Consider the following 21672-nt stretch of genomic DNA (forward strand, 5'->3'; position numbering starts at 1 on the left):
CTTACGAGCGAGACCTCAGCAGCGGCAGGGGCACATGGGCGGAGATGTGCGTAGGGGAAGTGACCTACCAGGAGGGTCATGCACTGTAGAAGCTACTTAACTATTAGAGGCTCTTCCATGCAATCATATGCCTTGGGATGTAGGACCCCCAACAGATGAGGCAGAAAAGATTTAGCATTTGATGTACTATAGTAGCTACTTACCTGTGATAGGTTGTTTCATGCAATCATATGCCTTGGGATGTAGGACCCCCCAACAGATGAGACAGAAAAGATTTAGCATTTGATGTACTGTAGAAGCTACTTACCTGTGCTAGGTTGTTCTGTACCCTAATATGCCTTGGGATGTAGGACCCCAAAAGGTGACGCAGGAATGCTATAGTATTTGATGTACATAAGAAGCTACTTAACTGTGACGGCTGTTCCTTGCACTCATATGCCTTGGGACGTAGGACCCCCAATAGATAACGCAGGGAATCTGTAGCATTTTATGTTCTGTTGAAGCTACTTACCTGTGATAGGCTGTTCCATGCACTCATATGCCTGGTGGAGTCTCTATATGGGGGGATTTAGGATCCTGAAACATGTTCAAAGAGTGACCCCACTCGGGCCATTGTAAATCATGAGGAGAAAGTGTCCAACCATTGTTGTGTGAAAGAGAAGGCAGAATGCCACCCTCAGCGCCAACAGCGGCACAGGATGCTCTTGGATAAATATATAACTAACCACCACAGGGGCAGCCCTAACCACCTGAACCAGGGGCAATCAATATTTTATACAAACATTGGTTCAAAGTGTACAAAAAATGTACCGTAGCACAAACATATTTCAACAACAAGTAATTAATTCAAACAACATTGCACACCTAACAGTAAAGAGAAAAACCATTTAGATTAAGCATTTAGATACGTTAATCCCAAAAGGACTCAATGACAAACTAGACATTTTGTTTTTCTTGTAATAGGAGAGACGCACACTGACATTTATTTATTTATTATTTTAGTTATTTACAACATTTGTATAGCGCAGCTGTCACCTTACAGGCATCCTGGTGCTGAGATATCTTCAGAGGGGGGGGGGGGGAAGCACGGGGGAGAGTAAGCAGTACAATGACCATTAAGTTAACACTTTGGGAACAGCCAAGTTTTGACACGTTTCCTAAAAGGAAGGAGTTCTTTCATTTGGCGGATATCTAGGGGTTCTAGAGTTCCAGAGTTTGGCGGCCACAACTCCGAAAGATCTGCCTCCAGACCTAACTTTTTTAAATCTTGGCACTTTTACAAGACATGCCGTTGTAGAACGAAGTGCTCTGGTTGGGGTGTACCAGTCGAACATGGCTTGCAGAGACCTGGGCCCAAGTCCATGAAGGGCTTTGAAAACGAGACAGAGGGATTTAAAGGACACTCGCTGTTTTAACGGGAGCCAGTGGAGTTCAGCCATCGCCGCTGTGGCCGAGGATCTCCTAGGCCAGCCAAGGGCCAGTTTAGCAGCGGCAGATTGTACTCTTTGAAGTCTGTCTAGCAGCAGGCCTTGAGACTCGAGTAGCAGCGCATTACAATAGTCGAGGCGACTTAGAATAGTACACCTGACTATTAATGCCCGGGCCTGTAAGGGAAGCAGTGGCAAGATCTTACGTAGGGACCGAATGAGGGCCGAACAGGTGGACACTATGTTCGCAACCTGGGCTTCCATGTTCAGTTTGTTGTCCATCATACCTCCCAGATTGCGAACAGTGGTAACCGGCTGAGATTTTTCCGAGGATTCTGGGGGCCAAAAGTCCACCGGGAAAGGGCGAGGGATCCGACTTCCAGCACAGAACAAAACCTTAGTTTTGGAGGCGTTAAACTGTAGTGAGTTGTTATGTAGCCAGCCAGCCGTGTCACGCAGACAATATTGAAAGGATTCCAAAGGAATCGACTCCTCACACTCCCAGGAGAGGATGAGTTGAGTGTCGTCTGCGTAATTGATGGCCTTTAGCCTGTGAGATTTTATCAACGTGATCAATGGTTTTAGATACACGTTAAATAAAATCGGGCTGATGGACGAGCCTTGAGGCACCCCATGAGACACCAGGGAGAAGGCAGATTGAAACGGAGGAAGGGATACAGCCTGCTTCCTATTCCGCAGGAAGGAACGAAACCAGTGCAAGGCAGTGCCACCCACCCCGGCCTCCCTCAGTCTCTCCAGTAGAATCCCATGATTTACCGTATCGAATGCGGCAGACAGGTCCAGCAGAATCAGAGCTACTGCCTGACCCCTGTCTGCACGCAATCGAAGGTCCTCCATAGCAGTGAGTAGGGCTGTTTCGGTACCGTGGGCTGGGCGGAAGCCGAATTGTATATCGTCCAGAAATTGATGCTGCTCCAGATGTTTGGACATGCACAAGATAAGAATAACCATTAACACATCTTCCACACACCTGCGTGCACTCTCAAAAATGCTTGTCACAAACTGTATCATTCTGTGTAATTTGGAAGGAGAATAATGAATGCATTGTAGCTGCACTTTTTCTGGGGCCTTTTCTTTCCTTTTGTTCGTATGGCACAAACACACGCTTTCTGTTTTTTACTCATTTTTTCCATCACATTTCAGACTCACTCTGGCATTAATTAGAGGAGTTTTTCGTAATTCCTTTTCTTTCGATTGTGAGGTTAAAATAGTTGGGCTGTAGAGCTTTTTATGCTCAGGCACAATTTTTGCATTCGTTATATGGACAGTGGAGGCATCTGGGCGGTTTACGCTCCTGAGATCAATTCAAGGAGTCTCTTTTCATGCTCAATTATTGAGAGCACTTGATTTACATTCCCTGAAGACTTCTTAACATGCACGCCCAGGGATTCATAACAATACGTGCACGGAGGATTGCACTCTCGGAGGGCAGGAGAATCAGGTAGATGGTTTAGTGATTTAATAGCATTTGTTAGTTATGCGTTTTTCAGCTCGGATGTCTAAAAAGGTTGTACGCTTTCTTGACAGATGGAAGCACTGATTGTTTCTCAAGCTGTAGCCTTTATCAGACATTTGGGTTACGTCATGTTCAAACATTCAATCTTCTTTTGGGAGATACGTGCAAATGTAGTACCTCGGGTATACTTTTATTGTTTCAGTGTTTCAACCTACAACTTCTTCATTGTTCGCCGTGTTGCATTGGATTATCCATTAAGTAAGAACTTTTAGTGCATGCTGGGATCACTAGTAGAACTTGGAAAGAGTGGGATGGTGGCGAAGCTTGGAGTTTGTTTTTGTTCCATTTTTCCAGTATGCTTTGAACCAGTATTGCCAGGTGTTTACACTTTCTGTTACTACCAAGTTGGTGTTCATATTTTCATTCTTTTCTCTTTCTACAATCACAGGTATCTCTGCTTTAATCACAAGCATTGGCTGCTTTTGGCCATACATTTAACCAACAGTTCAAATGTCGAGGGTGGTAACAATGCTATTATCAATACACAGATCTATGGTAACATTGGTTGTTGTTTCAATAGTAAGTGCTGTTCCTAGTTTGGTAACATGCGTGTTAGGTTGTATTTACAGTGCCCCTGATGAAGGGTCACAAACCTGAAATGCATTGGGAATCCTCACGGAACCTTGATCTATCTAATGTCTAATGAAACGGACATGCACAAGGTGATGTAACATTGCTGACATATATACGAGTGTAATAACAATGTCAATGTGGAAATGTACCTATGCAAAAATCTCAAACAAGATTTCAATATTAAATACAAATTAGAAAGACAAAAAAAGAGTTTGATTGATTTGAAGTTTTGAAAATGTTTATGTTGTAATAAAGGAACCTAAAGGGTCTGAGAGTAGTGCACATCATGTTGAGTGCACAGATTCTGTGCACTCTCACCTTAAGCTGTGACATCATAGCCATGGACAACAGCTTCTATGATTGGTTATATACTGCTGTGACATCATAGCCATGGATAGCAGCTTCTATGATTGGTTATACGCTGCTGTGACACCATAGCCATGGATAGCAGCTTCTATGATTGGTTGTATGCTTCTGTGACATCATAGACATGACAATAGCTTCCATGTTCTCTCAAAGGGTTCAGTAAAGTGAAGCCTCCTCCTATAGACACAGAAGAAACTCTGGTAGACAGACACTTGGACTGAACCACCATCAATGTCTATACTACTCTGGCAGACAGACGGTTGGATTGAGCCTCCATCAATGTCTAGATACTACTCTGGCAGACAGACAGACAGTTGGGCTGAGCCTCCATCAATGTCTATACTACTCTGGCAGACAGACAGACAGTTGGACTGAGCCTCCATCAATGTTTATACTACTCTGGCAGACAGACAGTTGGACTGAGCCTCCATCATTGTCATCATTCATGACATGGTCAGTGACATTATATTTATATATCCACTCATTCTTCAATGCAAAGTAGTGTATTTATAATACATATTTAAATATCAAAGCAAACTACATCACGAGATGTTAGAGAACGCAGTTCACTGTAGCTGCAGCCTCAGTGGGAGACATCAAAACTCCGTCCTGGATCAGTGTGGGAGAGACGGAGGTGGAAGCCGAGGAGGTTGGGCCAATCAGACAAGTTCTTCTGGACTTTTAAAATCACGAACCCCTACGGCGTCTTGTCATTCATAGTGAAGCGGGCACTGAAGAAAGCCGCAAGGCTGAAATGCGTCTGCCCCAGCGTTTCGCTATTTCAGCAACAGAGCATCCTTTTAAATAAAAATGAACTTAGAATCACCGAGGATTAAGCATGGGCGAATTTTGCGAATCCCGCGTTCGCGAATTTTGCGGATTTGCGAACTCGCAATCCGCAAAATCCGCGAATTCTCGCGAATTTGCGGATTTTTTTTTTTTGTGTGTTTGCGCGGGTTTCTGCCAGTTCGCGAGGGTTTTGTACAATGTCGCAAATTGCGAACTTACCTGTCGGGTCGCAAGTTTCGCGAACTTGTTGTTTCTACGTGTCCAGCCTGTTTGGGACACTCTTCTTCATCACTGCCACTCTCTGTCACCACTGCCACTCTCTGACTACTCATGCCACCCTCTGGCCCACCCATGCCACCCTCTGTTTCATCACAGCACCCTCTGGTTGTCCAGTCAGTGTACATTATTGTGGCAACGCAAGCACACCTTCCCTGCCTCAAGTGACCTGAATTAATTTGGGGCTGATTAATGTGTCACAGAATATTTTTTTAGCTGGCACCTGCTTCCTTAGTGCTTCCTGATTAGTGAACTTTTGCACTTGCTAAGTGCTTTCATTGTTGCAAAATTAGTTACAACACCTGCCCTGCCCCAACTGACAATAATGAATTAGGGGCTGATTAATGGATTTGAACTGCCAGCCTGGCTCCTGCTTGTCTCCCTTAGCTGTAATTCAGGACCTTTGTGGCATATGTGTAACTATTCTGAGGTTCAGAGCAGGGTCACATAATAGTTGCAACTGGCAACTGAACTCTGGAGGGGCCCCTCAGCAAGCACTACAGGAAATGGCTACTAATGATGAGCCTGAACTTTTGAACCTGGTAAGTAGTTACTTTCAGTTTGCTAAAATCGTATTTCTGCAATTTTGCACTTATTCGCGGGGCGCGAACTCACGCGAACAGTGCGAGCAGTGCGAGCAAAATCCGCTGCTCGCGGATTTGCGGATTTTGCGGGAGATTCGCGAATCTCGCGGATTGCGAATTTCCCGAAAATCCGCAAAATCCGCGAGCGAAACGGATTTTCCGCCCATGCTTACCGAGGATGTGTCGGACCTGTTCCTTTTGGGATGGGATTGGTGTGGAGATGTGAACGGTCTGCAAGTACCGTGTATCCGGCACGCCTTTCGTTCAGGAGCTCCGCGTCTACTTGTGAAAGAGTGGTGTGGTTTCTCGAAGAGACAACACGGCGCCCCCCCGGATGGTCAAGGAACACTCACCTGAGTCTGAGACTGCGTGGGGAGAAAGCATGCGGCGGTCTGTAATGGGCCGCTACGTGAAGGTGACTCGAACTAATTTTTATCATCACTGCCCCCACCGTGATTCATCGGAGCAGAATGCCTGCCACTGCCAAATTGTGTTTGGGGCATCACTAGATGTTAGAGAACGCAGTTCACTGTAGCTGCAGCCTCAGTGGGAGACATCAAAACTCCGTCCTGGATCAGTGTGGGAGAGACGGAGGTGAAAGCCGAGGAGGTTGGGCCAATCAGACAAGTTCTTCTGGACTTTTAAAATCACGAACCCCTACGGCGTCTTGTCATTCATAGTGAAGCGGGCACTGAAGAAAGCCGCAAGGCTGAAACGCGTCTGCCCCAGCGTTTCGCTATTTCAGCAACAGAGCCTCCTTTTAAATAAAAATGAACTTAGAATCACCGAGCATGTGTCGGACCTGTTCCTTTTGGGATGGGATTGGTGTGGATATATATATATATATATATATATAGACACATAGTAACCTATAAGTCACTCATATGGCTGGTCTAGACAATCCTGAAGGCAGAGTGCTTGGTTTTGTGTGAGAGGGTGCCCTAGCATGAGCTGAGCCCCTCTGCAGCTTTTGGAAACACTTCCTTATAGCTGTTCCATGGTACAGCCATACCATATACTCTTAAGTGCATTATAACCTTGCGGTAAATGCTAACTTTGGTTTGGCTGCATCAAAACATGTTGTGTTTGGTGTCTAACACTTTGGAATCCTACCCCCCACCAGTTCTGGTGGTGGGTGTAGAATTCCACCCTTCTAGAGGGAGAAGACATGTACAAACTGGTACACCCGGTAACTGTTTTAAAGAGCCTCAGCATCACAAAATGGATGCAGCTGCCACAGACACGAGTCTGACCTCCTGCTGCTGGACGAAACTCCGGCAGGGGAGGCCTGGACAATAGGTTTCCTGTCCAGGGAGGTGCCAGCACCTCCCCAGACAGGTTTTAGTGTATTGGGGCAGGGTGGGTTGCAATCAGTGAATGCTTTTCAGACACTGCCTGGGGCACACAAGGTGCGCCATGCATTTCCCAGTTCAAACCAGTTGCTGGGGCACTCAGCACTGGCATAAAACTGGACAAAGGGGAAGGGGTGTAACCACCCCCTCTCCAGTTCCTCCAAAGGTTGGACCCTAGAGTTAGCCCAACCCCTAGACTTAATATAAGTATAGGAACCTAGGACTTTAGATTACCCTGGATGAAACTCTGAAGACAAAATCTTGGACCTTCGACATTCCATATCGACTGAAAGACAGAAGAAATCTCCCTTCAGGTCAAGGAGTGATCTCCCTGTTCAAACTGGCACCAAAGACGCATCTTGCCGGTCTGCATTTTCATGGTTCCGATGTATCCCGAAGAATCTGTGACACAGGACATGGGCTTCCAGAAATCTCCGAGGCTGACACAAGTCCCCAGCAGAGCTGAGACCTGTAGCTATCACGAGAGACGTGGGACCAGAACTCCTGGACATCCTGCAATTTTGCAACTGCACCTACTTCCCGAAGTTTCCTGAAGTTGTGCATTAGGGTATTTGAAGCGCCTGCACTGAGCATCTTTTGCACCGAAGCTCAGAGGCCTACACTCCACGAGTGTTCCGTGGGCCTGCTTTCTTCACCCCAGCTTCGGGATCTCTAGTCGTTGGCTAGTGGGTCCCCACGAAGGGCAAACTTTTGTTTCTTGATCTTTCCTGGTTGCTCCAGACGTGCTTTGACTCCCCTCCAAAGGGTGAGTCCTTCAGACCTTGCTGGTCTGCACCGAAGCCACTCTTGTCATCTTGCGTGGGTTGCTGTTGCCAAGGCTTGTTGGGTCCAATCTGGATTCTGACGCTGCAGCACTCGACATCCTTCGTGGGACAGCTCGAATCCAGCACCTGGACGTCGTCGATTGCCTCCTGGTCCTCGTGTCTGAGGAGTCAAGCTTCACCTACTTCACCTTAAAGCACCTGTCATCGGCTGGCATCTTCCTGTCGCCAGCCTAGTCGATAGCTAGTGACCCAGACTCTGTCCCCTCTGCTTTCGGGTTCTTCAGATCTTCGATCCACCCTTGGATCCATCTGGACACTTTGCTCCTGGTCGCCTGCAGCACTTTTTTGTAGCTCTCCATAGGAATGGACGACAAAACCCGACACGTAAAGACACCTATGCAGCCGGCTTCCCTGGGTGAGGTAACACAAGTACTTCGGTGCTCCCGTGGGTCTTGACTCTCGAAGTGTCTAGTACTGAAGGGGTTCACTCGCATTCCACTTCTAAGTGTCCTAAATCTTTAACTTTGTAACTTAAACTTTCACCAGAGAAGTCAATGGTGATTCGCGGCTGTGTGTAGACACTGCATGCCTCCTCAGTGGGTCTCCTGCGTCCCTACCTTGGGTGGTTTCTGGTTGCCCCAGCGGTTCTACAGGGCCTAGGCATCACTTCTATTCCTCACGTGGTTCTTATACCACTTTTTTAGTATATGGTTTGTGAGTCCCCTAGGGCAAAACGTATACTGTGCTAGTTTACTGTGTGCTGTATTGTACTTTGGCCTCTAGCCTCATAAAAAGACTAGATGGGTTGTGTTTAGAATAAATACATATATTTTATATATATACCTTGTGTGGTGTACTTTCATTTGATCAATCAAGAGATTATAGACTGGTAAAACAAGCTGCTTTACATTCCTTCAAGACTTAGCCCGAAGGCTGTTCTCCACAGCTACGACTAGGATAGCTTTCAATAAAGGTTGTCTTTAAACCTACCATCAATGAGGGTCGTTTGAACTGGTGCAAGGTGCCCACTAGAATAGTGGACAGCATTTGCCAGGCCAACTTCTCACAGTCTATCCTACTCTAGCAGACAGAGAGACCGTTGGACTGAGCCTCCATCAATGTCTATACTACTCTGGCAGACAGACAGACAGACGGTTGGAGTGAGCCCCCATCAATGTCTCTTCTGCATGGAGGATCTTCTTACCGGGTAGACTCGCTCTGTCGGACAGACAGACAGACAGGCAGACAGACAGACAGAGCGAGCCTCCATCAGCATCGAGGTTCTTCTTACCGGGTAGACTCGCTCTGTCGGACAGACAGACAGACAGACAGACAGACAGAGCGAGCCTCCATCAGCATAGAGGTTCTTCTTACCGGGTAGACTCGCTCTGTCGGACAGACAGACAGACAGACAGACCGACCGAGCCCCATCAGCATCGAGGTTCTTCTTACCGGGTAGACTCGCTCTGTCGGACAGACAGACAGACAGACCGAGCCTCCATCAGCATAGAGGTTCTTCTTACCGGGTAGACTCGCTCTGTCGGACAGACAGACAGACAGACAGACAGACCGACAGACAGACAGACAGACCGAGCCTCCATCAGCATCGAGGTTCTTCTTACCGGGTAGACTCGCTCTGCCGGACAGACAGACAGACAGACAGACCGACAGACAGACAGACCGACGAGCCCCATCAGCATCGAGGTTCTTCTTACCGGGTAGACTCGCTCTGTCGGACAGACAGACAGACAGACAGACAGACAGAAAGACAGACAGACAGACAGACCGAGCCTCCATCAGCATCGAGGTTCTTCTTACCGGGTAGACTCGCTCTGCCGGGGCGGGCGCTGCGTCCTCATGGACAGTCTCCTGGCCCTCTGCTGGCTCTGCCTTCCCTTTGCCCTTTGAGGATTTCTTGGATGATCCTTTGGATCCCTTGGATCCTTTGGATCCCTTGGAGCCCTTGGAATCCTTGGACCCCTTGGAATCCTTGGATGTCTTGGACGCTTTGCTATCCGCGGAGCCGCCCCGCTCCTTCTTTTTGCCTTTCTTCTTGCCTTCACCTCTCCCTCGCTTCTGTGCTTTCTGCTCTTCCTTCAGACGCTCTTCTTCCATCAGCCGGTCCTGCTCCTCCTTCCAGGCCTGAAAGAAACAACATCTGAATCATTATTTTCCTTTTCGTCCACCACAGAGTCAAGAAGCCTTAGCATCAAGACTGTGGTAGGAACAGCCCCCACGCCGGACGTACACAGTTCAATGAATTAGTGAATGCCTAGGAAGGAAAGGGTCTTGACTACATCATCACATGGTCACTGTATGGTCTCCTTGTGAAGCTGGCAGAAGGTCTCAGTCTGCTATCTGTGGGCTCGTGCACAACCCACAAGTACACGCCCCACCCTAGTACTGAGGAGGACGCTTTCCTTGCGGTGTCTACAGGTGGCTGAAGACACACAGAGGGAAAGTAGTGTGCATCGTGAGATTCCTTACATGTCTTTAAGCTCCCTCATTCCCTTTTTCTGAGTTTCTAGGCTCTGTAGAGATATATACAAACGTTGGCACTTGAACAAAAGTGGTTGCTCCTTCTGGGGCCAGGTGTTTGTGCTCAGATCAAGGGGCTGTTTGTTGGACTCACTTCGAGGACCAGTTCTCTCACCTTGAGGGACACATCTTTGTAGTCATCTCGAAGGACACCTTTTGGCACTCACCCTGAGGGCCATCCGGGTATATGCACTTGATGGTATTACCTGAGGGATAGTTCTTGGTACTCACCTTGAGGGAGAGGCCCTCAGACTCATCTGAGGGACAGGCCTTCAGTCACGTCTTGAGGGACAGTTTGTTAGATTCACCTTGAAGGACAATTCTTCAGGCTGATCTTAAAGGAAAGTTCCTTGGACTTACCTTGAGGGACAGTGGCTCAGACTCATATTGAGGGACAGTTCTTCAGATTCACCTGGAGGGACAGGTCCTCCAACTCACCTTGAGGAACTACAACCCACACTAACAATGACGGACAGGCCTTCAGATTCACCTTGAGGGAAGAGGCCCTCAGACTCCATTTGAGGGACTGGTCCTCAGGTTCAACTTGAGGGCACTCGCCTTGAGGGGGAGGCCCTCAGACTCACCTCGAAGGATAGGCCCTCAAACTCCCCTTAAGGGGCGGTGTGTGGACGCACCTTGGAGGACAAGTCCTAAGACTCACCTTGAGGAAGAGGCACTCAGAATCACCTTGAAGGACAGGCCCACAGGCTCACCTTGAGGGAGAGAGCCTCAAAACTCACCTTGAGGGACAGGCCTCCAGACTCACTGTGAGGAAGCGTCCCTCAGACTCACCTTGAGGGGAGACCCTCAGGCTCAAATTGAGAGAGAGGCCCTCAGGCTCACCTTGAGGGACAGGCCCTAAGACTCACACTGAGGGACAGCTCCTCAGACTCACTTTTGAGGAAGAAGCCCCCAGACTCACTTGAATGTCAGGCCTTCAGTCTCAACTTGAAGGACAGGCCCTCAGACTCACATTGAAGGACGCGTCCACAGACTAACCTTGAGGGAAAGGCCCTCAGACTCACCTTAAGGGACAGGCCCTCAGACTCACATCGAGGGGCGCATCCACAGACTAACCTTGAGGGAGAGGCCCTCAGACTCACCTTGAGGAAGAGACCCTCAGGCTCACCTTGAGGGACAGGCCCTCAGACTCACATTGAGGGACGCGTCCACAGACTAACCTTGAGGGAGAGGCCCTCAGACTCACCTTGAGGGACAGGCCCTCAGACTCACATCGAGGGACGCATCCACAGACTAACCTTGAGGGAGAGGCCCTCAGACTCACCTTGAGGGAGAGACCCTCAGGCTCACCTTGAGGGAGAGAGACCCTCAGGCTCACCTTGAGGGACAGGCCCTAAGAATCACACTGAGGGACAGCTCCTCAGACTCACTTTGAGCAAGAAGCCCTCACACTCACCTTGAGGGTCAGGCCCTCAGACTCACCTTGAGGGACAGGCCCTCAGACTCACCTTGCGGGAGAGTCACCTGAGGGAGAGGCCTTTAGACTCACCTTGAAGAACAAGCCCTCAGACTCACATTGAGGGACGCGTACACAGACTAAACTTGAGGGAGAGGCCCTCAGACTCACCTTGAGGGTCAGGCCTTCAGTCTCACCTTGAAGGACGCGTCCACAGACTAACCTTGAGGGAAAGGCCCTCAGACTCACCTTGAGGGACAGGCCCTCAGACTCACCTTGAGGGAGAGACCCTCAGACTCACCTTGAGGGAGAGACCCTCAGGCTCACCTTGAGGGAGAGACCCTCAGGCTCACCTTGAGGGAGAGACCCTCAGACTCACACTGAGGGACAGCTCCTCAGACTCACTTTTGAGGAAGAAGCCCCCAGACTCACCTTGAATGTCAGGCCTTCAGTCTCACCTTGAAGGACGCGTCCACAGACTAACCTTGAGGGAAAGGCCCTCAGACTCACCTTGAGGAAGAGACCCTCAGGCTCACCTTGAGGGAGAGACCCTCAGGCTCACATTGAGAGAGAGGCCCTCAGGCTCACCTTGAGGGACAGGCCCTAAGACTCACACTGAGGGACAGCTCCTCAGACTCACTTTGAGCAAGAAGCCCTCAGACTCACCTTGAGGGTCAGGCCCTCAGACTCACCTTGAGAGACAGGCCCTCAGACTCACATCGAGGGACGCATCCACAGACTAACCTTGAGGGAGAGGCCCTCAGACTCACCTTGAGGGAGAGAGAGACCCTCAGGCTCACATTGAGCAAGAAGCCCTCAGACTCACCTTGAGGGTCAGGCCCTCAGACTCACCTTGAGGGTCAGGCCCTCAGACTCACCTTGAGGGACAGGCCCTCAGACTCACCTTGCGGGAGAGTCACCTGAGGGAGAGGCCTTTAGACTCACCTTGAAGGACAGGCCCTCAGACTCACATTGAGGGACGTGGACACAGACTAAACTTGAGGGAGAGGCCCTCAGACTCACCTTGAATGTCAGGCCTTCAGTCTCACCTTGAAGGACAGGCCCTCAGACTCACATTGAGGGACGCGTCCACAGACTAACCTTGAGGAAGAAGCCCCCAGACTCACCTTGAATGTCAGGCCTTCAGTCTCACCTTGAAGAACGCGTCCACAGACTCACCTTAAGGGTCAGGCCCTCAGACTCACATTGAGGGACGCGTACACAGACTAACCTTGATGGAGAGACCCTTAGACTCACCTTAAGGGAGAGGTCTTCGAGCTCACCTTGAGGAAGATACCTTCAGGCTCACTGTAGGGAAGTAGGATCTGCTTTCATGGTTACCCCATATTTTTCCCTGGTGTTTTGCTGTTCCAGACTAGTCTAACTGGGATCCTGCTAACCAGGATCCCAGTCTCTGTGCTTTCTCCCCTAAATTGGTTCTGGGGAGTACTTGGGTATATCCCCAGTTGGCTACTAGTGTGCCCTTACAAGTCCCTAGTATATGATACTGAGGTACCCAGGGCATAGGTACACCAGGAGTCCCCCATGGGCTGCAGCATGTATTATGCCACCCATGGGAGACTACACAAACTGGGACGACAGGCCTGCCATTACAACTGGTGCATGCACCACTTACGACAGATATAGGTTTCCCTATATCTAAGGTCACTGCACTTAAAACCTGAAAGTCACCCCTAAAAGCAGGCCTTTCAATCCTGAAGGCAGGGTGCTCAGTTCTAAGTGTGAGGTGTTCTTGCATGAGCAGGACACCTCTACAACCTTCAGAGTTCATTCTCCCGGATCGTAAGTGCATCAACCATTAAGATATATAGAGTGGCCATGTGTCATTACACGATGACTATCTCTAAACTGGCTGTAATGAACCCTGTCATGTTTGGCATCAAACATGTCAGAATCATACCCCCACAACCTAAACGGTGCGGTGGTATGATTCCATGCACTGTAAAGCTCCCAGTACTAGTCTTCCAGAACAGGACAGAAAGCTAGTGCTGCTGCCGACCAGAGACACGGTTCTGCCCTCCTGCTGCTGACCCAAGCTCGACCAGGGGAAGGCAGAACAATAGATATTCTGTCACAGGGAGGTGTGACCACCTCCCAGACAAGGTTTAGTGTATTGGGGCAGGGTGGGGGGCTTACCAGCACCACCGAGACTACTTCCAGGGCACGTTTGGTGCTCTCCTTACATAGTCCAGTTCAACCCAGTTCAGGGAGCCGTTGGCTCTGCTCTTGCGCGCAACTTGCCAGACCACATGGGAGTATCCTCTCCACTGTCCAGCCCATCCACTAGGAGGGTACCCTGAACTGTCCAAAACCTTTCCTTAGGGACCTGTGGGTGGGTCCCTGAACTTGTTGTGGGACAAGATTCATATTAAGACACCACTTGTTCTTCGACCGTCTGGGCACTCTGGACCTCGCTGTACTTCGCTCTGGGCTCCGAGACTGCAAGTGGGAAGACTTCTGCTAATCCTGGTCTTGTCATCCTGCAAGTCTGCTGCATCGTCTGTTCCCGTGATTCATACAGAAACATTACAAGGCCTGTGGACATTCAAGACACCAGAAGAAATCTCCTTTGAAGTGAAGGAGTAACTTCCCTGGGTCTGCAGGCACAGAACCAAGCTGACGGGTATGCTGCTCCTAGGCTCCCACGGACTCTGAAAGGCTCAGCAACACAGATGGTGATTCTGCAACTCCCTCGAGGCCTGTCCTGTCCTCTCACCAAACTTGAGGCCAGTATCCCTCGTTGGAACCACTGCAACAGAACCCCTGTGCACCACGTCGACTTGCCGTTGCAAAGGATTGTTGGCTTCCATCTTCCAAGAGTTTGGGGCTCCAAGTAGCCCCAACCCCAAGCATCTCCTGTGACCAAGATCTTCGTCCTCACCGCATCACTTGCACTGTGGGCCTGCATCTTTGATAAGCTGCCCGAGGTCCTCTTGCAACTCCAGTGCCTCCGGCCAGTGTTTTTTTTAGGGTCTTTTTTTATTCCAGTGGGCTCCCCTGATTGCTTGGGCCTACTCTGACTCCCCTGTTTGTGATGAGTCACTTGAACCTTGCTGGTCCCGACACCGTACCTTTTTCACCTTCCATTTTGGGGGCAGTTGCTGTTGGTGCTCCCGACGGACAACGACCCCTCAACTCTCGATATCTGATGGAGGACAGATCCTGGTGTACCACAGCGTCGCCAGGTCCACACAGCTGCAGCTCCAAGGTCACCATCATCTCCCCTGCAACACCCAACATCAGTGGGCATTCGTCTTTCCTGCCTCCTGGTCACTCCTGAGTGGCATAGACTCTGCCCCCTCTGCTTGCAGTTACTTCTCATCTTGAATCCACCTTTGGGTTCCACCGGACCCCTTTCACCTTCCCTAGTAGCGCCATCTTTCTGAAGTTCTCCATTGAGTTTGACAGCGGTTTCCGACGCCACTTCACACCATGCACCCAGCTTCCCTGGTATAGTTATCCTGGTTCCAAAGGTATCCACAGGTGGGCTGGCACTACAACCTTCTGTTTTCCACAGGGTTTATTCATGGTCTGCCGGGAAGGGTCCTTCTGCTTCAAAATTGCAACCATGACTTAACAATTGACTTGAATTGAGCAAGCGGTCGTTTTCCCACTCTGCACACGGGCTACGTGGGGTTCCTGGTTACTTCCCTCAGGGTGTTCCTTGGGTCCCCAGCACTTCTACTATATAGTCTAGACTTGAGTCGTGGTTTGCATACCATTATTTTAGTATATGGTTTGGTCTTCCCCTTACGACCACTGTGTATTTGTATTTGTGCTACTTACCTGTTTTCTAAGCAAAGTATTGTGTGCATTGTGTATATCTGCAGGTAGGAGATATCTGGATGTGTTAGTGAGTGTCTTATAATAAATACATATTTAATAAATATATTGTGTGGTTCTTTTTCGCTTTATCTATACCAATAAGATTACGTTCTGGTGAAACCAGCTGCTCTACACTCATTCTGGACTAAGCATGAAGGTTGCTCTACACAGCTACCACTTAAAGAGCTTTCTAAGGGTGTCTATAACCAGTAAAACCACCATAAGGATTGCAGGGTGCCCACTTACATAAGTGTGCACTATATACTAAGCCAGCCTCCTACACTCACCTTGAGGGACAGTAACCCACACTCACCTTGAGGGAGAGGCCCTCAGAGTCGCCTTGAGGGACAGGACTTCAGTCTCACCTTGAGTGAGAGACCCTCACACTCACCTTGAGGGACAGTTTGGGGACTCACCTTGAGGTGCATTCCCTCAGACTCACCTTGAGTGAGAGCCCCTCACACTTACCTTGAGGGACAGTTTGGGGACTCACCTTGAGGGACATGCCCTCAGACTCGCCTTGAGTGAGAGACCCTCAGACTTACCTTGAGGGACAGTTTGGGGACTCACCTTGAGGTACATTCCCTCAGACTCACCTTGAGTGAGAGACCCTCACACTTACCTTGAGGGACAGTTTGGGGACTCACCTTGAGGTACATTCCCTCAGACTCACCTTGAGTGAGAGACCCTCACACTTACCTTGAGGGACAGTTTGGGGACTCACCTTGAGGTACATTCCCTCAGACTCACCTTGAGTGAGAGACCCTCACACTAACCTTGAGGGACAGTTTGGGGACTCACCTTGAGGGACATGCCCACAGACTCACCCTGAGGGAGAGGCCCTCAGACTAACCTTTAGGTAAAGTTTGGAGACTCGCATTTATTTTATTTCATTTTATGAGTTTTATACGCGCTGGCTTGACCCGGAGGTATCAGAGCGCTTTACATAAGGATCAATGAGTTACAAGTTACATCTGCTACAAGAGAACGGTGGGGACTCACTTTAAGGCAGCGGCCCTCAGACTCACCTTGAGACAGCAGCCCTCAGACTCACCTTGAGGAACAGGTGGAGACTCACCTTGAGGCAGCGGCCCTCAGACTCACCTTGAGGCAGCTGCCCTCAGACTCACCTAGAGGGACAGTTTGGGGACTAACCTTTAGTCAGCGGCCTTTAGACACACCTTGAGGGGCAGGTGGGGACTCACCTTGAGGCAGCGGCTCTTAGACTCACCTTAAGGCAGCGGCCCTCAGACTCACCTTGACGGACAGTTTGGGGACTCACCTTGAGGCAGCGGCCCTCAGACTCACCTTGAGGAAAGGTGGGGTCTCACTTTGAGGCAGCGGCCCTCAGACTCACTTTGAGACAGCGGCCATCAGATTCACCTTGAGACAGCGGCCCTCAGACTCACCTTGAGACAGCAGCCCTCAGACTCACCTTGAAGAACAGGTGGGGACTCACCTTGAGTCAGCGGCCCACAGACTCACCTTGGACAGCAGCCCTCAGACTCACCTTGAAGAACAGGTGGGGACTCACCTTGAGGCAGCGGCCCTCAGACTCACCTTGAGGGACAGTTTGGGGGCTCACCTTTAGTCAGCGGCCCTCAGACTCACCTTGAGGGACAGTTTGGGGACTCACCTTTAGTCAGCGTCCCTCAGACTCACCTTGAGGGACAGTTTGGGGACTCACCTTGAGGCAGCGGCTCTCAGACTCACCTTGAGGAACAGGTGGGGACTCACCTTGAGGCAGCGGCCCTCAGACTCACCTTGAGGCAGCGGCCCTTCAGACTCACCTTGAGGGACAGTTTGGGGACTAACCTTTAGTCAGCGGCCTTTAGACACACCTGGAGGGGCAGGTGGGGACTCACCTTGAGGCAGCGGCTCTCAGACTCACCTTAAGGCAGCGGCCCTCAGACTCACCTTGAGGGACAGTTTGGGGACTCACCTTGAGACAGCAGCCCTCAGACTCACCTTGAGGAACAGGTGGGGACTCACCTTGAGGCAGCGGCTCTCAGGCTCACCTTAAGGCAGCGACCCTCAGACTCACCTTGAGGGACAGTTTGGGGACTCACCTTGAGGCAGCGGCCCTCAGAATCACCTTGAGGGACAGTTTGGGGACTAACCTTCAGTCAGCGGCCTTTAGACACACCTGGAGGGGCAAGTGGGGACTCACCTTGAAGCAGCGGCTCTCAGACTCACCTTAAGGCAGCGGCCCTCAGACTCACCTTGAGGCAGCGGCCCTCAGAATCACCTTGAGGCAGCGGCCCTCAGACTCACCTTGAGACAGCGACCCTCAGACTCACCTTGAGGCAGCGGCCCTTCAAACTCACCTTGAGGGACAGTTTTGGGACTAACCTTTAGTCAGCGGCCTTTAGACACACCTAGAGGGGCAGGTGGAGACTCACCTTGAGGTAGCGGCTCTCAGACTCACCTTAATGCAGCGGCCCTCAGACTCACCTTGAGGGACAGTTTAGGGACTCACCTTGAGGGACAGTTTGGGGACTCACATTGAGACAGCAGCCCTCAGACTCACCTTGAGGAACAGGTGGGGACTCACCTTGAGGAAATATAAATTTTATGGTCAAGAAATGTTCCCTAACGTGTACCCCACCGTCTCCATGTACAAGCTTAAAGTGCATGTAACTTCCCTCCTGTGCCAGCTATGAAGACGCAAATACATTTGCGTCCAACGTTAACATGTCCTCTTCCAGATCCACCCTGAACGGGTTGAATATTCCGTTTCTAAGTATGCCATGCCAACGTCTTTTTGTGGTGTACTTTACACGTTTTTCAGCTCTGGCGAAGTAGGCCCTGAATTCTGCCATCGAGCCTTTTCCTGCCTTCTGACACTGAATGCCTCAGCCTGGGCTGCCTCTGTACCCGTGACCTCTGCCTTACTCCCTGTGCGGCTAACGGCGCTTAGCACAGCCTGTTGCCTGCCAAGACTGTATTCAACCTTCGAATTATCTGCTCCGCTCCTCGAAAATGCATTCCTGCCTACTAGTTCAAGTAAACATCCTTCCAGCTGCAGAGCAAAGGGCCCGGCCTCACTGTCTCCGTGCAAGTAATTCATAGCTCCCGTTACCATGGTAGGCCCATGCCCCCTCGCATCTCATGCAGACACGTAGACGCTTATACACGCACTCACAGTCAGTATAGAATAGCCTCTGCCCAAGAGACCTTTCCCTCTAGATAATATGGTTCCCAAACATTAGATATCAGATATGATATAGGTACGAGTTGATCTGACATGCCAGACTTCTGTCTCTTTCCGCTAGTGTAAATGTCAAGTCCCCTGCACCCTCCAGCTTCACGTCAATCACACGTCATGCAGCTGCGCGCGCATCCAGACCTCAGATTTCTGCTGACATTGCAAGATTCTGCTATGTACCCACCCACTTGTGACACTTTCATGTGACGTTTCTAGCACACACCTCTATGTTCACGTCTAGTTCACGCCTTCTGATTACGTATTGCTAACACGTGTGTACTCTTATCTTGTTTCTCTCAGCTGTTACGCCTACTGTATTGGTTTTCAGTATATGCTTTAAGTATAAAAGTTATGTCTTGTCAATAAAGTATGCTCTATCCCTTCCTGAACCCCAGTGGTGTCAGGAACATGATATCCGGTTCAAGAACCATTCCTTTTTAAGGAATAAAACCCCTAAGAACTCTAACACCACGGACTCTGCGTCTTTCTTTCCGATTGAGTTATTTTTGTTTAAGTACTTACCTGCATAGAAATTAGGACGGTAAATCAAATATTTACCACATTATTTTGGCGCCCGAATAGGGACCCCTCCCCCACCTTACGCGCCGGTTGGTGCGTTGCAACCTTTGCCCCCTGCCATAAGTCAAGACGGACAATTACGCGTACCCGCAGGATTTCCTGTATCTCCCTCAGGCCTACGGAGGTGACGGAGACTGCGATCAGCACCCAGACGAGGCGGTGAGGAGTGCGGAGGATCCCGACCAGAGCCTAGCCGAAAGAAGCAAGGTCCGAGGTGTCAAGAGGCCCACCAGTTTCCGAAGTATTCACGTGTCGAGTCGAGTCGAGTCCAGTCCGGTCCAGTCCAGTCGAGTTTTCCGAGGCCTTCTGTTCCGTGCTTCCCGGTGAGTACCATTGCTGGGGACGCATCTAGACGGGTGCATTATTATGTATCCGGTAAAGACGGGTTTGGGTACACAAACACGGTCTGCACTGTTTTAGACAGTGTATCTGTACTGTTTAGCAGTATATCAGGTATTCAAGTTCTTGCACTGTTCTCAACAGTGTATCTGTGCTGTTTAGCAGTACATCTAGTATCGTGGGTAGTCATATGTGTTCAAAATGTTTTCATGTAATTAATGTCGTGGTATGAGTGATTGTTTGATGTACATTATTGTGTTTTTGTGTAACTAGCTGTGTTCAGAGTAAGTAACAAGTATCGAGTATCCAGTACTAAGTAACAAGATGCCGTTTTTCAATAAATTAAGACAGATAGGAACTAGGAAAGGGATGCTAGAGGAAGAAATTCCTATCCCCCCTAGGGACACTCCTGGAAATTTCATGTACCATAAGCATGGCTTAGATGCCATACTGTATCTAGATTTATGGGCCGATTATACCAAGCACCTAGACGAGAGACACAGATGGCCCGTTACAGGAACATGGGATGCCGAGTGCATCATGAAGGTAGAAGAAGCGCTATGGAAAAAGAAAGCCAGACAATCTCAGAAAGACGCCATAGAATTTTGGCGTAAAGAATCACATAAACGTGCCGAAAAAGCACTCCGAAAAGAAGACAGACATAGAGAAGAGTCGGATAGAGTCCGAGAAAACGAATTAGTTAATGAAGGGATCCGAGTAAAAGCAGAACAAGTAGACCGCATGCGAAACAATCTTGTAAATGGCATGTACTTAGTGGCCGAGGGTTTGCCTGAAGCCACTTCAGAAATACCGAAAGATCTGCCGCCACCATTGGTTCCGACTAAAGTAAGTCACAGGACCACCAAAGATATATTCCTTGCTTCCTATCTAGACGATGTAGCACCCGCTTACACCAATCCACGTGCCCGCGTCCCGCCTACTGACGGTGACGGAGGTGGCAATCCGCTCCAAGACAATATCCAGCCATTACCGCAACAAGGTTCACCCGTTCGACAGCCTGTTCCGCCCCCTCCTCCACCTCCACCACTTCCCACATCTAAGATTGACACACTAGATCCATTTGCGCCTGATCCTAGTAAGAGACAAGTTCAGGTACAGATACCGACTCCACAGACATACAATTTTCAAGCCTCCGCTACAGGAGGTGCGACAGGAGGTCTCCAGACTCCGCCAGCAACACACAGATTAAACTTTAGGGACATGTTGAAACAACGTACACCCCAATCACCCCGTCTCGACATGCTTAAAGAACCCCTTCCATTTTGCAGATATGATCCAGTACCCGGTAAAGACGATAGAATGTTGTTAGCATCACTACGCTTACGAAAAGTTGCAGATTACCTAGTGTTATTTCCAGGAATGACTGAACACCTAGATAGAATATATCATTTTGTCCAGACTGGGGAAGATCCTGAAAGTATTAAAGAGGCCCTGGCTCACCAGAAAGCTGACACTCAAGGTTGTATATTACGTTTCTTCATAAATTGCTTAATAAGAGAACGAGACAGGCCTGGAGTAGACCAGGAAGAGATGGAAGCACTAAACAAGTGGGGTCAAAATATAGCCGACGGAAACCATGATAAACTGAATTGTATAGCAAGTATGTACAAGAAAATTAGAAAAGCAGTAATAGAAATACACGAAAAAGAAAAAGAAAAAGAAAGTGACAGGAATGACTCCTCCGAGAAGGAAGGACCTGAAGAACCAGACACGACTAAAGAAATGATAGCGTATGTAGGTAAGGGAAATTACCTTAGGAAAGGCATTCGTCCAGAAAGCAAGAGAGTTTTTCTCTCTGGCATATCAAAACCGAGTTCTCCTGAGTATCTGTTTCAGGTTACCGATAAAATTCTTCAAGAACAAATGGGGTACCATGTACTCAATTCTATGGATGAACAAGAACTAGCCCGGTCAGCAGTGCTATGGGCTGACAATCCTAGCACATACAATGATGATACAGTAGCACAGACATTTCTGAACCTTCCCCCAGACGAGCAGAAATTAGCCGGTGTATACATGATTCAGCATCTCATCA

General features: G+C 49.4%; 1 protein-coding gene across 1 annotated transcript in view; it reads right to left on the bottom strand.

Annotated features, from left to right (window-relative positions):
• SPAG17 (sperm associated antigen 17) overlaps window positions 1-21672 on the bottom strand; it is a 1900597-nt gene that overhangs the window by 790864 nt on the left and 1088061 nt on the right. The window contains exon 22 of the mRNA XM_086935838.1: window positions 9508-9831. Coding sequence (XP_086791964.1) covers window positions 9508-9831 — 324 coding nt within the window. The remainder of the gene's footprint in view (window positions 1-9507; window positions 9832-21672) is intronic.

This window comes from Lissotriton vulgaris, chromosome 8 (assembly GCF_964263255.1).
Source record: "Lissotriton vulgaris chromosome 8, aLisVul1.2, whole genome shotgun sequence".
Lineage (NCBI taxonomy): Eukaryota > Metazoa > Chordata > Amphibia > Caudata > Salamandridae > Lissotriton > Lissotriton vulgaris.